The following is a 13,645-nucleotide window of genomic DNA, read 5'->3' on the forward strand; positions in this document are numbered from 1 at the left end:
GGGCAAATGGCCGGATGATGGGAGAAAGTCCAGGGCTGTTTTTTAGCCCCAGTCTGTCCCTGCCCAGATCCAGTCTCCCCACACACACACACAAAGACAAAAACTGTCCTGCAGGAACACATACGTACACGCATGCAAGCACACCCACTTCAGCTGTAATAAGCAGGCTGCATTTCTGAAAGAGGATGACAGTGATTATGTAACCACACACACACACACACACACACCTCTGCCCCCCGCCCCCCACTCCACCCCCACCCACACTGTACTGCCTTTAAATAGAGCTTCTCTCCGGCTGTTCGACCTCGGTGATCACTTCCCCGCAGCCCGTCTTCACAAGTTCTCCTCAACCCGAAACCAAGGTAGATATATCTCCACACACACACACATACACACACACACACACACACACACACACACACACACACACACACACACACACACACACACACACACACACACACACACAGGCACACACAGTTAGTTTTTCACTTTCACTTTGAACTCTATTCGCTGGCTATAAAATCACTCAAACGATTTTAAAACCTTACAAAATCTCCTCCGAGCTGCTTTCTGGTCCCGTGGATTGAACATGCGGCTGCTGCAGGGACACGCTGGACGTCAGCAGACGTCATTTAATGTCTCACAAAGTAGTTACCTCAATTTTGGACAGTTTCTGTCATAGGGCTGCACGATATTCGATAAAGATATGACCTGCGATACATAAAATGGATATTAAAGTGTTCCCAGTTCTGCTGCGTTTTGATCAAATACAACACACACATTGTCCCAGTTTTGCGTGAAACCTGATGTGTGTATTTTCTGTATATCAGAAAAACCTTAAACCTTGCGAGTACAGGACCTTCAAGAGCCCGAAGTGCTTCCATGTGCTTATGAAGAAAACTTCCTGAACTACTGGACACATGTTCAGCTTTTTTGTTGAAATGTTGCAAACACAGAAAAACAACCAAACCGAGTAGAAACTTTTCCATCTTCCAATGTTGCTTTTAAAATGAGATCAAATATTATTTCAGTTGTTACTTTCTTCCCGTGTGATTCAGAGGCTCGATGGTGTTTTAAGCCCTCAACGTCTCCTTCCAGACAGCGCCTCGACCGTTGACTTTAAGGCACCTATCCCTAACCTTAAGCCCAAACCCTAACCCTAACCACAACCTCAACCTCAACCACAACCATTGCCTAATCGACTTCCAGGCAGCGCTGCAACCGTTTACTTCAAGGCACCTAACCCTAACCCTAACCATTGCCTAATCCTAGTGCCTTCCAGGCAGCGCTGCCTGGAAGGAGACGTTGGGGGGGCTTAAAACTCCGATAAACGATTCAGATGTTGTTGCAGGCACTTAGCGTTAGCCTCACTAGCCTCCAAATTCAAATCAACTGACAATTAACAACTGAGCGTTCTGTTCATTTTGTTTCCAGTTTCTAAAATGGGAGGATTGTTCTTTACTTTTAATACTTTAAGTACATTTTCCTGATAATACTCATAGGCTTTTACTGAAGGAACATTTTCACTGCAGGACTTTAACTTGTAACAGAGTATGGTATTAGTGCACGTGCACTGGAAAGAAGAAAAAGGGGGGAGGGGCGGTGATGCACGACTGTGTTTGATAAGATCAGCAGAACATAACCTCGATACGTGACCCCGGATCCTAATTATACTCTCCGAAACGTCACCCCGTTTGGAGTTTCAGAGTCTTCTCTTGGTTTTTTCTTCCGCTCCCTCAGCCTGAATTCACGCCAGAGCCAGCTGCACACGCAGCAGCCGCCCCCCCCCGACCCGCAGATACCAGCCGGCGGTAAAATTAGCCATCAGCCCGACGAGGCTTTGTCCCACACCAGGAGCCGGTTTCGTCTTTCAGAGCGACGTTTTGCACACCGAGAGGGAAAAAAATGGCCCAGAGCTCCGTAGGCGGCTTTAGTTTCACATGCAGAAGCAGAAGTCTCTCTAACGAGTCTTTTAATATCACGGAAACACTTTGATGGAGGAAAGATCCCAAGCGTTAGTTACCATCAACATGAAATTAGAACGTCCATAACTCTTCTACTTTATGTATCTGAACTCATTTCTGTCTTTGTGATGCTGCAACCAATCAATTTGCGCTCTGGGGGATCAATAACCGTTTCTTATACTATCCTAAAATCAAAAAGATTGTACTTCTATTTATTGTATGATATTAAATATTTAACCCTCATGTTGTCTTCCCCCACCGACCATGCACTTGTTGTCCTTAACACTTTTGTGATGCTTCCCCCCGTGATTTTGACACTTTTTCTGAGGTTTTTGTCCCCCTTTTTTTTTTTTTTTTTAACACTTTTTTCAATGTTTTTGTGACCAATTTCTTTTTGAAAAAGTGACAAAAAAACATCAAAAACATCGCCAAAGGTGACAAAAAATTGTTTAAAAAAAGTGACAAAAAACCTTGTTCAAAAGTTGACAAAAACATCATTAAGAAAACGCCCCAAAAGTGACCAAAAGAATTGGAATCAAATCGACGTGGTCGATGGGAAGACAACACAAGGGTTGATTTCAGGGAAACCCTGCAGAAGATGAGATATTAAAACTAGCACATCCTCGGCTCCACTGTGAGCTCATGACTCCTGTCTGTGATCAGCTGGGTCCTTTGTGTCTTTGTGCAGCCGTCTCTCTGTCGACATGGAGCGCACCTTCATCGCCGTGAAGCCCGATGGCGTCCAGAGAGGACTCATCGGAGAGATCATCAAGCGCTTCGAGACCCGAGGCTTCAAGCTGGTGGCGTCCAAGTTCATGAAGGTAACCGTGGCGACGGGTTATAGTTCAGAGACTCCCAAACAAATCAATGATCCATAATCCACAGACGCACGTAGACACACACACACACACACACACAAATGGACACACACACACACACACACACACACGCACACACACACACACACACACAAACAGAGACACACACACAGACACACGCGCGCACACACACACACACACAGTTAGGATGACAGCTGCTGAATGTTGCAGCTTCTCACACTTCATCACTGTCACACACTCAGTGTAGTTATTCACAGCTGTCGTGTGTGTGTGTGTGTGTGTGTGTGTGTGTGTGTGTGTGTGTCCTCCACTGTGTGTGTGGAGTGATAGTCGACATGCATGCGGATGAACTCAAACTGAGGTCCAGAGTTCAGATGAAGGAACCAGCTTTAAATGAGAGTTAAGAACAGAAACAACAAGAAGTGATTCATGAAGTTGAGGCAGATTGTTTTATGAAATTGTGACTTTTGGTCAGCTATAGATACTTGTAGGAAGAAAACCATCCCAGACAAAAGTTCTTCCTGCTCCATTAACCCAAAAGTATTACACAAATAACTCCAACACTGGGTCCATTCATGAGCCAGTGATTTTAGTGTGTATGAATGTGAGAATATACATTTTTTCATTCATAGTAACTGGACATTGAGTTAAGAATTTGTTGATAAGAAAAACAACAATAAACCTTGAAACTCCAGGTCTTTATGAGTTTTTCACACATTTATAAACAGTTTAAAACTGTAATTACATATTCAATATGATGACAGCTGTGTTTTCCGTCACTTACAGTAGATAAATCGCTTCACAGAAGAAGTTATTACATATAAAACACCTATATTTAACAATATCTTAAGAGGCAATGTCATGCTTTTAAATGTTGTAAAATGATGCAAAACCATCAGAAAACAATCAAAGATGTGCAATTGTTTAGCATGAATGATCAGAAAACGGGAAGACTCAAGCTAAGTACAAGTACCTCAGAATCCTACATGTTTGAATATTTTCTGTATTGTGTTTTCAGGCCTCTGAGGATTTCATGAAGACCCACTACCTGGACCTGAAGGACATGCCTTTCTATGCTGGACTCTGCAAATACATGTCCTCCGGACCCGTCTTTGCCATGGTAATGCACAATAGCACGCACACATGTGCACACACACACACACAAAGGCAAACATTCCTGCAGGAACACATACGTACGTACACGCATGCATGCACACCCACTTCAGCTGTTATAAGCAGGCTGCGTTTCTGAAAGAGGACGGCAGCGATTATGTAACCACACACACACACACACACACACACACACACACACACACACACACACACACACACACACACACACAGTCATCCTGCACATCTCCAGCCCTCTGTCACTCAGATATCTTTCTCTTTTTATCTCTCTCTCTCTTCACACCCTCTGTGTTTTCATGGCCTCTCTCTCTCTCTCTCTCTCTCTCTCTCTCTCTCTCTCTCTCTCCTTTTATGGAGCGGACCCCCGACCGTCTTCAACACCCTCGACAGGTGTTATCCCACCAAGCGCTCAGGACCTCTAACAAGACGCTCTTATGATTAAAACTGCTCCAACTCACAGGCCCTGTTCAGACCTGGAATTAACATTAAAATGCTTCTTTTTAAGCATACAGTGTAAATGATCACCCTATTCTGTTACCTTTTCTACTAGCCAACTTTAGTCCAATTTATTACAGCTATTTTGTTTTTTGGAAGCATTTTTTAGTGTCTTTCGTGATATGTCACCCAAAACCGATATGTTGTGCATCCCTGATTGTTGCCATGCATGCTGACGGTTCCCCCGGTGTGTTTCAGGTGTGGGAGGGTCAGAACATTGTGAAGCTGGCCAGGATGATGCTGGGCGAGACCAACCCCGCTGACTCCAAGCCCGGCAGCATCCGTGGAGACCTGTGCATCAACATCGGCAGGTCAGTACACGCCGAAAACACCAGAGGACACACACCTGTCAGACTGTCGGCCAAACTCTCGGCTTTAGGATGAACATACTGGACATTTTAACAAATATCATTTTTAAAAAAGATAGTAATGCGACAATTGTGTTCTTAATTTTATGACTTTTTTCGACATGCTATGACTTTTTATGAATTTTCAACATACTATATTTTGACTTTTTTCGACATGTTATACTATGTTTATGACTTTTTTCGACTTACTATATATGACTTTTTTTACTTTTTTCCACATACTATACTATGACTTTTTTGACATACTATACTATAACGTTTATGACTTTCTTCGACTTACTATATATGACTTTTTTCCACATACTATTCTATGACTTTTTTGACATACAATACTATAACTTTTATGACTTTTTCGACATACTATACTATGACTTTTTATGACTTTTTTAGACATGCTATAACTTTTTTTCGAGATGCTATATTATGACTTTTTATGAAAACCCAATATATACTATGGTATGGTTACCTGACAGCGTCCATGTTCCCACTGACCTTCCTTCTCTGTTGTCTCAGGAACATCATCCACGGCAGCGATACCCTGGAGAACGCCAAGCGTGAGGTCGGCCTGTGGTTCAAGGCCGAGGAGTTCGTCGAGTGGACACCCTGCGCCCAGCCCTTCCTGTATGAGTAAACTACAGCCAACTGGACCCCAAGTAACCCCCCCCCCCGCCAACCCCTGTCACACCTGTACTCCCTGCAGTTCTTCCTCTGACTTTGTTTTCACTCATCAATTCATAACATGTTGCACTTGTCAATAAAGTTCCATGTTAACGACTGTCATTTTTTCTGTCTATTAAGTTTGGTGTGTTTTAAAAAAAAAAAGTTTTTTATATTTGGGTATTATCTAAATCCAAGAGTCTAAAGCCAAGCTAGCAGCTTGTTGAGGCTGAAAGAAAGTGTCACAAAAAGTCTAGTATGTCAAAAAAAGTCATAGTATAGTATGTCGAAAAAGTCTTAAAAACCTCATAGTATAGTTAAAATGTCTTAAAAAACGTCATAGTAGTATGTCAAAAAAAGTTATAAAAAAGCCATATTATGCCAAAAATAAAAGTGAAGCCATTGTATAGTATTTCGAAAAATTCTTTAAAAAGTCATAGTATGTCGAAAAGAGTCATTAAATGCCATACTATAGTATGTCGAAAAGTCTTTATAAAGTCATAGTATAACATGTCAAAAAAAGGTCATAGTATAGTATGTAGAAAAGTCATAGTATAGTATGTTGAAAAAAGGCATCAAAAGTCATATAGTATGTCGAAAAAAAATTAGGTCATAGTATGTCGGAAAAAGTCTGAAAAAGTCATAGTATAGTATGTCGAAAAGAGTAATAAAAAGTCATAATATAGTATGTTGAAAAAAGTCATAAAAAGTCATAGTATAGTATGTCGAAGAAAGTCATAAAAAAATCATAGTATATTATGTCAAAAGTCATAGTATAGTATGTGAAAAAGTCATAAAAAGTCATAGTATAGCATGTCGAAAAAAGTCATAAAAAGTCCTAGTATAGTATGTCGAAAAAAGTCATAAAAAGTCCTAGTATAAAATATACACACAAAAGTTATAGTATAATATGTCGAAAAAAAGTCATAAAACAACGCATGTTGAAAAAAGTAATGAAAAAGTCAAAGTATAGTATGTCAAAAAAACAATAGTCATAGTATAGTATGTCGCAAAAAAATGTCATAAAAAAGTCATTTTATAGTATGTCAAAAGTCATAAAAAGTCGTAGTATAATACGTTGCAAAAAAAGTCATAAAAAAGTCATATTATAGCATGTCGAAAAAAGTAATTAAAAGTCATAGTATAGTACGTTGAAAAAAGTCATAAAGTACGTACTTTTTTGAAAACAGTTTCCTCCATACTAGTACTATAATGTAAAACAGACGCTGGGAGCTTCAAAAAAGAGTGAGCATAGCCTAAACCACTCCCATAGCTAAGTCCGGGCAATATATCGATACTATATCGATTTACGATTTAGATATAGTCTTAATTTTGGAAATCGTAATATTGTTATTAGGTAAGTGTTGTCTTTTTCTGGTTTTAAAGGCCGCATTACAATAAAGTGATGTCATTTCCTGAACTTACCAGACTTACTAGCTGTTTTATGATTTTCCTTTACCCACATAGTCATTGTATCCACATTACTGATGATTATTTATCAAAACTCTCATAGTGTTATATATATTTTGTGAAAGCGCTGATAGTCGAACCTACAATATCTCTTTCGACATCTAGAGCTGAACCAATTCCCAATTGTTCTTTACAATTAATTGTCTCAAAAATAATTGCGATTAACAATATAATTGTCTCTTTCAGTCAAATTTAAAAAACATTTTTTTACGTGTTACTTTTTCAAACAAAAACAAGTTTTGAATGAATCCCAGGATACATATTTTGGTCATATCGCTGAAATGTGACCCAGATAATGTAAAGACACAAACAGACAGCCTAGGAAGTAAACCTAGTATTGTTTTCTTAAATGAATATGAAATTGACTATTACCATCAGCAGTTATACCCCATTGGACTAATGTTAGCAATTAATTGCAGTTAAACAAGAAATGGTTAATATGTAAAATAATTGCGATAACACAATCATGTAATAATTGTTACAGGCCTATCGTCATTGATGTATTTGGTCAAAAATCTCGTGATATCTGATTTTCTTCATATTGCCCAGCTCTACCTGTAGCTGCCAGTAGCTCGCAATTCCCGCGTGATTTCGTGAGAATCCAGCTGCTGTGCAAGCCAAGAGTAAACCATGAGGTACTGAAACTTCCTACTGAAATAAAACATAAAAGTAATTAGAAAAAATAACGCTAAACGTAAAACACAAGAACTTCAAAACAATCATTTTCTTATTACTCTTTTATTGCATAAAAAATGTAAAGTGAGTCATCTAAATGTAATAATTTCTTCACAATCATGCTGCCAAAAATTGCACAATGTATTAAAAAAAGCTTCATGAAAGTTAACATCAGTACATAACTACATTTCTTTTGAAATTCTTTTGTCATACACTTACAGTATATAGATTTATATCTATATATAGATTTTTCCTTTTTTTTTTTAAACATTTGTTTAAACGTTTGGATGTGAGATCAGTAAACGTCGGGTTCACAGCACGAACATGTGGACCAAAATGGACAATTTACAGAAATGACTTCATCAGTGTGGGACACAAACAGATTTAAATCTCAACTCTTTTATCCAATGACACATCAAAGAAATAAATACAACTTGCGAGGCTGAGCGAACTAGATTTAGCTTAATGGGAAATTCTCTTTTCGTTTTTTTTGTTGGCTCTGTGTTGGGGGTTTTGAAGGCTACCTGTGATAACCGTGAACACAATTTACAGATCGAGTATGTCTGTAACAGCAAGACAAAAGCTTGATTATTTAGTTACACTTTACTTGAAGGTATCTACATAAGAGTGACATGACACTGTCATGAACGTGCCACAAACATTATAAAGAAGTCATAAATGTTTATGACAAAACGCTTCTTTTAGCAATTGTAATTCGTTTTTTTGTCATGACAAGTTATGGGTTAAGGCCCTGACACACCTACACGATAATCGGCCGTCGGAGAGTCTGGAGAGGTCAGTGACTAGAGTCTGTTCGGTGTGTTGCATGCCGTAGTCCGTCGGCCTTCATTTTGGCCAATTTGACATGTTGAATCGGAGGGCGGGCAGTCAGACTCAATGACCAATCTGATTGGTGGCGTGCTAGCCCGGAAATGACGAGCGGGATGAGCCTGACGAACGCCTCTCAAAATCTGACGGAAATCTTTTAAACTGACCTTTGTCGATCTGAAACGATCGAAACACGTTTCAGTGAAAATATTTTCGTAAGATACGAGATCCTAATCCCAAAGAGCCGCCGTTATTGTCGGCTGGAGAAGCCAGACCCACGTGATGCGTTCGTCATTTCTGGATTTTCAGTTTTTGGGTGACAACACAGATTAGCGCCGCCTGCAGTTATGGAGACGTATTACGTTTCGCGCACACGCAGAACGTACGCTGAAGTTGGCGTCGCTTCGGTGTGTTCCAAAGGCACTTTTTGGACCTCGGGGAGCCGACTGATCAGTCCGACTGCCTTTTCTGCCGATGGTCGGCTGTCGGGTTGGTGTGTCAGGGCCTTTAGGGTTAGGGTTAGGGCTATGGTTAGGGTTCATGTGTCATGACTGTGTCACGTGTTCACTGAGCTAGCTAATCAACCGTTCACGCTAGCTTGTTTCAAGCTAGAGACACATTTGATTAGCATGAATTTTTTATTTTAAATTTGTTATCTCGACATAAAAAACTGAAAAGCAACCACAGCTGATTTTGGATTCGAGACTTATTTAAACATGGAAAAAAAAGAAAAGAAATCCAGACTTCTCGTACGAGTACCGACAGTCTGCCTCTGTCCACGGGGAGGAGGGAGGGGGGGGACACACACGCGTCATGTCACTCTTACGTAGATACCTTCAAGTAAAGTGTTATCGAAAATTCTCTTTTCTGTTGGCTCTGTGTTGCGGTTTGTGAAGGCTAACCGTTACACCTGTGAACACAATTTACAGATCGAGTATGTCTGTAACAGCAAGAAAACACAAGACAAAAGCTCGATTATTAAACAATGTCAACAAACACAAGTCGCCATCAGAACCCAAGAGCCGCCGTGGTTGCTAACGGTTTTTGTCAGGTTCATGAACTATCTCGTCATGTCAAGTTAACATTTTCTGGGATCATTAAACTCATCATCTTGTTTTCTTGAACCATCCACAGATTTTTGGAGTTTTATTGTCAGAACTTTGGATCTCAAGACATTAAACTCCTGACACCGATTTAATTATCTCAGGCTTCATTTACACCGCTACGTTTTGGTTTTAAAGCAGAGTTTTATCTCCAGTAGAAGAACTAATCTTCACCATTAAATGGACAATGTCGGCGCAAAATGAACCTACATGTGTACCGAGTCAACCGTTCTCTGGGATATGTTTTCATGCTAATCGAATGGGTCTCTAGCTTGAAACAAGCTAGCGCAAACTGCTGATTTGCTTACGCTAGGCTTTCGGGGCACTGGTAGAGTAAAAAGAAATCGCTATTTCTATGTACATGTAAACCGAAGCATTGAGAACTTTGTAAGTGTACAGACAGTTTATTAAAAAGATAGATTATAAAAGACATTACCTTCGGGTATACAGGCAGGCGCCATCTTGGGAAAACAGTCATGACCAGTCGAACGCCGTAGTAACATAGCTCAAGCACGGCGTTCGTTGTTCAACTGGTCATGACAGTGAACGGTACAGTCTTTATAAACTATCTTTTTAATAAACTGTCTGTCTGGTGGAAGTGTGGTGATATTTTGAGCCTTGTTAGTGGTGTAGAAATAGTGATTTATTTTTACTCTACCAGTGCCCCGAAAGCCTAGCGTTAAGCTAATCAGCCGTTCACGCTAGCTTGTTTCAAGCTAGAGACACATTAGATTAGCATGAAAACATGTCCCAGAAAACGGTCGACTCGGTACACATCTGTTATTACTAGGTTCATTTTGAGTCTTTTTTGTGACACCAAAATTCAAAAGGTGTTAAATTAAAATGTTTTGTTATCTTGACATAAAAAACTGAAAAGCAACCCCAGCTGATTTTGGATTCCAAACTTTCGTGTAAACACAGCTTACGAATACACTGGACTTCAGCTACTTTAAAACACAGGTGTCAAAATCGAGGCCCGCGGGCCAAATCCGGCCCCTCGCAGATTTTGAGTCGCCCCCCCCCATATCAATGTAGATTCACAATAAGTTTTGGCCCACTCAGTTTTTGTAGCTTTTTTGTAAATTTACCGCTGTGTTTGTCACGTTGTTTTTGTCATGTTTTCGTTTTTTCCAAAATTTTATCACTTTTACCGACGTGTTTGTACATCTTTCCGAAGTTTGTTTTGTCCATTTCTTTCCAAATTTTTGTCACTTTTCCCTTGGTTCTGTGGCTTTTACCGTCGTGTTTGTTGCCATTTCCGTAATTTTTTTCACTTCTTCGATCTCTGATGGATAAGGAACTTTACTCCGGACTTTTTTAGGGCTTTGTGTCGACCAATACCCTAAGAGAGAAGAATATATGAGACACAGTCTCAGTCAAAGATATTTGATTTTTGAAATTAAATCAAATAAACTAAAACATGTCTGTCTCTGGATGGGATTCCCATGTTCCAGTGTGGTGTGGCCCTTTGTGACATTAAGTTTGACACTCCTGCTTTAAAACCCAGGAAGTCCTTCCTCCCACTGCTGGCGTACACACATCACAAACTGACGGGGAAGATCGCACAGTACAAGGATTTAAATCATCAACTCGTGTCACAGCATCCATGAATCCTTTAAACTCAGTTAACACATAATTTTCACCTTATACAAAATCTGACGCAAAAACCGCTGTGTCCAAAATACGACTTCTTCTTCTTCACCGGGGTCGCAGACAGTCCGCAGTCAAAATCATTCCGTAAAAACTTTATCAAATGTGGATATATATCATCAATAGATAGCACCATGGTACAAATAAGACAGCTGGACATTATTGGAGATTCACGTACAAAAAGACAACAAACACACACAAACAAACAAACACACAAAAAAAAAAAAAAACAAACAAAAAAAAAAAAAAACACAGAAGTGCAAGAAACAAGTTTGAAAATCTGAAAACTGACACTAAGTTTATGTGTAATGCTTAGATTGATGAATGTAGAGTTTAACACACACACACAGACACACACAGCACACACACACACAGCGAGCCCTATAATATAGAGGCGAAGTCCCGCCCCTTCCTGTGCAACACAATGGGACCTTATTTAAAAAATGTATATGTATGTTAGTGAACGGGTTATGATGAGCATTGTACATTTAATTAGAATAAAAGTTTAGATAAGAATGTGATTAGCACGGTTAAGGTTGGCACAGATTAAGATCTGTTCTTTAGTGTTTAGTTGTCGAAGCATTCTGAGGCTCAACTGTAACGTTATGTCAACGTTAGCTTACCTGTTTAGAAACGTTAGCCTGTTTATCTGCCTGGGTTCACTCATGTCTGCAGTAAAGTACTGTAAATCCATACATACATTCGCTAACATTTCCAGCTTAGAAATAACATCTGAAGAACTGAAAGATGTGCAAATTCTCAAACAGCTACATCATCTTCCCAAGCGCTATCTGACGGTGGACTTTACTGGGTTTTTCAAAATAAGACTTTTCAATAAAAACGGTAACCTTTGGTGCATTTGTCCGTTGGGTTGTTTTGTTCGACGGTGAACAACTGTAATTGCAGTTTTTCCGTTTTCAAAGTTAGTTTTCATTTAGATTGGTTTGAATTTTAGAGATTGTGACAGAAAAACGTCAACAAATATTTTATGTCATCGGCGAAATGAACACTACTAATCAGATTAGATTGTCGCTTACCCTGTATTTGCCCTGTTAGCGCTGTGTTAACTAGCCCAGCAGTACATTCACTCCAGTACTGTACTGCAGTCCAAATGTTGAGGTACTTGTACTTTACTTGAGTCTTTTCTTTTCATACCACTTTCTTCTTCTACTACTCCGCTACATTTTCAGAGAGAAATATTGTACTTTTTACTCCACTACATATAATCTCACAGCAAAACGTGTTTTTTTTCTGACAAAGACGACGCTTACGTAAAGACGAATTTTAATAAAACATTCTTCAACCAAACTTCACTCACGTTTGGCTGGTTTTAAACTCGCCACCAAAACGTTGCTGAACAACGTAACAATTTACAACAAACTGCATTTTATAGATGATCTGGCCGGCTGAATATGATTCTGTAACGACGCAAACTTTCAGCAACGGCTAAAAGAAAGAAAAAAAAAACCTAACTGCCCGCTGGTTGGCTGGTTTTTCGTTTTCGTAGCGTCCAAACCACAGCACTCACACGCACATTATCAAAACACACACACGTTTTAAAATGACTGCTAATCTCAACGTGACATTACACAGCATCCAGTATTATTATTATTATTATTATTATGATTAACGTCAAAGAGTTCTGACCCTCGAACACACAAACACACAAAGATGTTGGGGTTGAAAAAATAATCATCTTACAAAAGTCTTCATCTTGTTTTCTTTTCTTCCCCCAGTTTTTTCTCAGAGGAACCAAAGATGAGCCCCAAATTCCCCAAAAAACTATACGAAGGACAAGAACTCAACGTCCTGAATAAATCGCCGAGCTTATAACACAATCTAGAATTTCATGAATTTGTGTGCCTGAACTTTTTTGAGCCACTTTCTTGGCCTGACTGAACACGGAGAGAAAGAACGAGAGGTAAAAACTGTAGTTGTTTAAGGGTAACCTCGGGGTGTTTTCAACCTGGACCCTATTTCACCATGTTTTTGTGTCCAAGTTACTGATGGGAACAACAATCTTTGACATTGGTCCAGTATTGAGGGAGATTGCTGCAGTCGGCAAAACAAGCTACAATGTAAGTTAATGGGGCAATTGCGTACCTTCAAATTTTAATTTTTGTCATTGACAACATTATGGAAAGGATTTCTAATGAGGTCGACCTTTCTGTTAAAGACTAAGATCCTTTTTTTTAAACATAAAAACATCCGCAAAATTGCGTTCGCTAAACCTACCAGACTCCATATAAATAAACAGTCATTTTAGCGTCGTAAAATACACTTCACTCAAAGGTCGACAGAAACAACATAAAACTATGAAAAGCCGTTTTGTGTTGTCTTTCCACTTTACCAACCATCACAACTCTAGTTCTGGTTGAAATAAACACAAAGTTTACCGATTTACATGTGGAAATATGTTGGCTCTATACACGCTAAAAGTCCTGATTATTGAAATAGAGTCT

General features: G+C 39.4%; 2 protein-coding genes across 5 annotated transcripts in view; one reads left to right on the forward strand and one right to left on the reverse strand.

The window, feature by feature from the left end:
• The first annotated feature begins 282 nt into the window (after positions 1–282).
• Positions 283–5,435, forward strand: LOC120575436 (nucleoside diphosphate kinase A-like). Its single transcript, XM_039826228.1, has 5 exons — positions 283–362; positions 2,656–2,788; positions 3,825–3,926; positions 4,631–4,743; positions 5,314–5,435. The coding sequence occupies exons 2-5, from the start codon at positions 2,672–2,674 to the stop codon at positions 5,429–5,431; spliced, it is 450 nt and encodes a 149-aa protein (XP_039682162.1). The 5' UTR covers positions 283–362; positions 2,656–2,671; the 3' UTR covers positions 5,432–5,435.
• Positions 5,436–13,631: 8,196 nt separating this feature from the next.
• The window catches only part of LOC120575437 (MBT domain-containing protein 1-like), a 26,451-nt gene continuing 26,437 nt past the window's right edge, over positions 13,632–13,645 (reverse strand). For all 4 annotated transcript variants that reach the window (XM_039826231.1, XM_039826229.1, XM_039826230.1 and 1 more), the window contains one exon: positions 13,632–13,645. This exon is cut by the window's right edge and continues 478 nt beyond it. The gene's annotated coding sequence lies outside the window, so the exon portion shown is untranslated.

The sequence above is a fragment of the Perca fluviatilis genome, chromosome 15 (genome assembly GCF_010015445.1).
Source record: "Perca fluviatilis chromosome 15, GENO_Pfluv_1.0, whole genome shotgun sequence".
Taxonomy (NCBI): domain Eukaryota; kingdom Metazoa; phylum Chordata; class Actinopteri; order Perciformes; family Percidae; genus Perca; species Perca fluviatilis.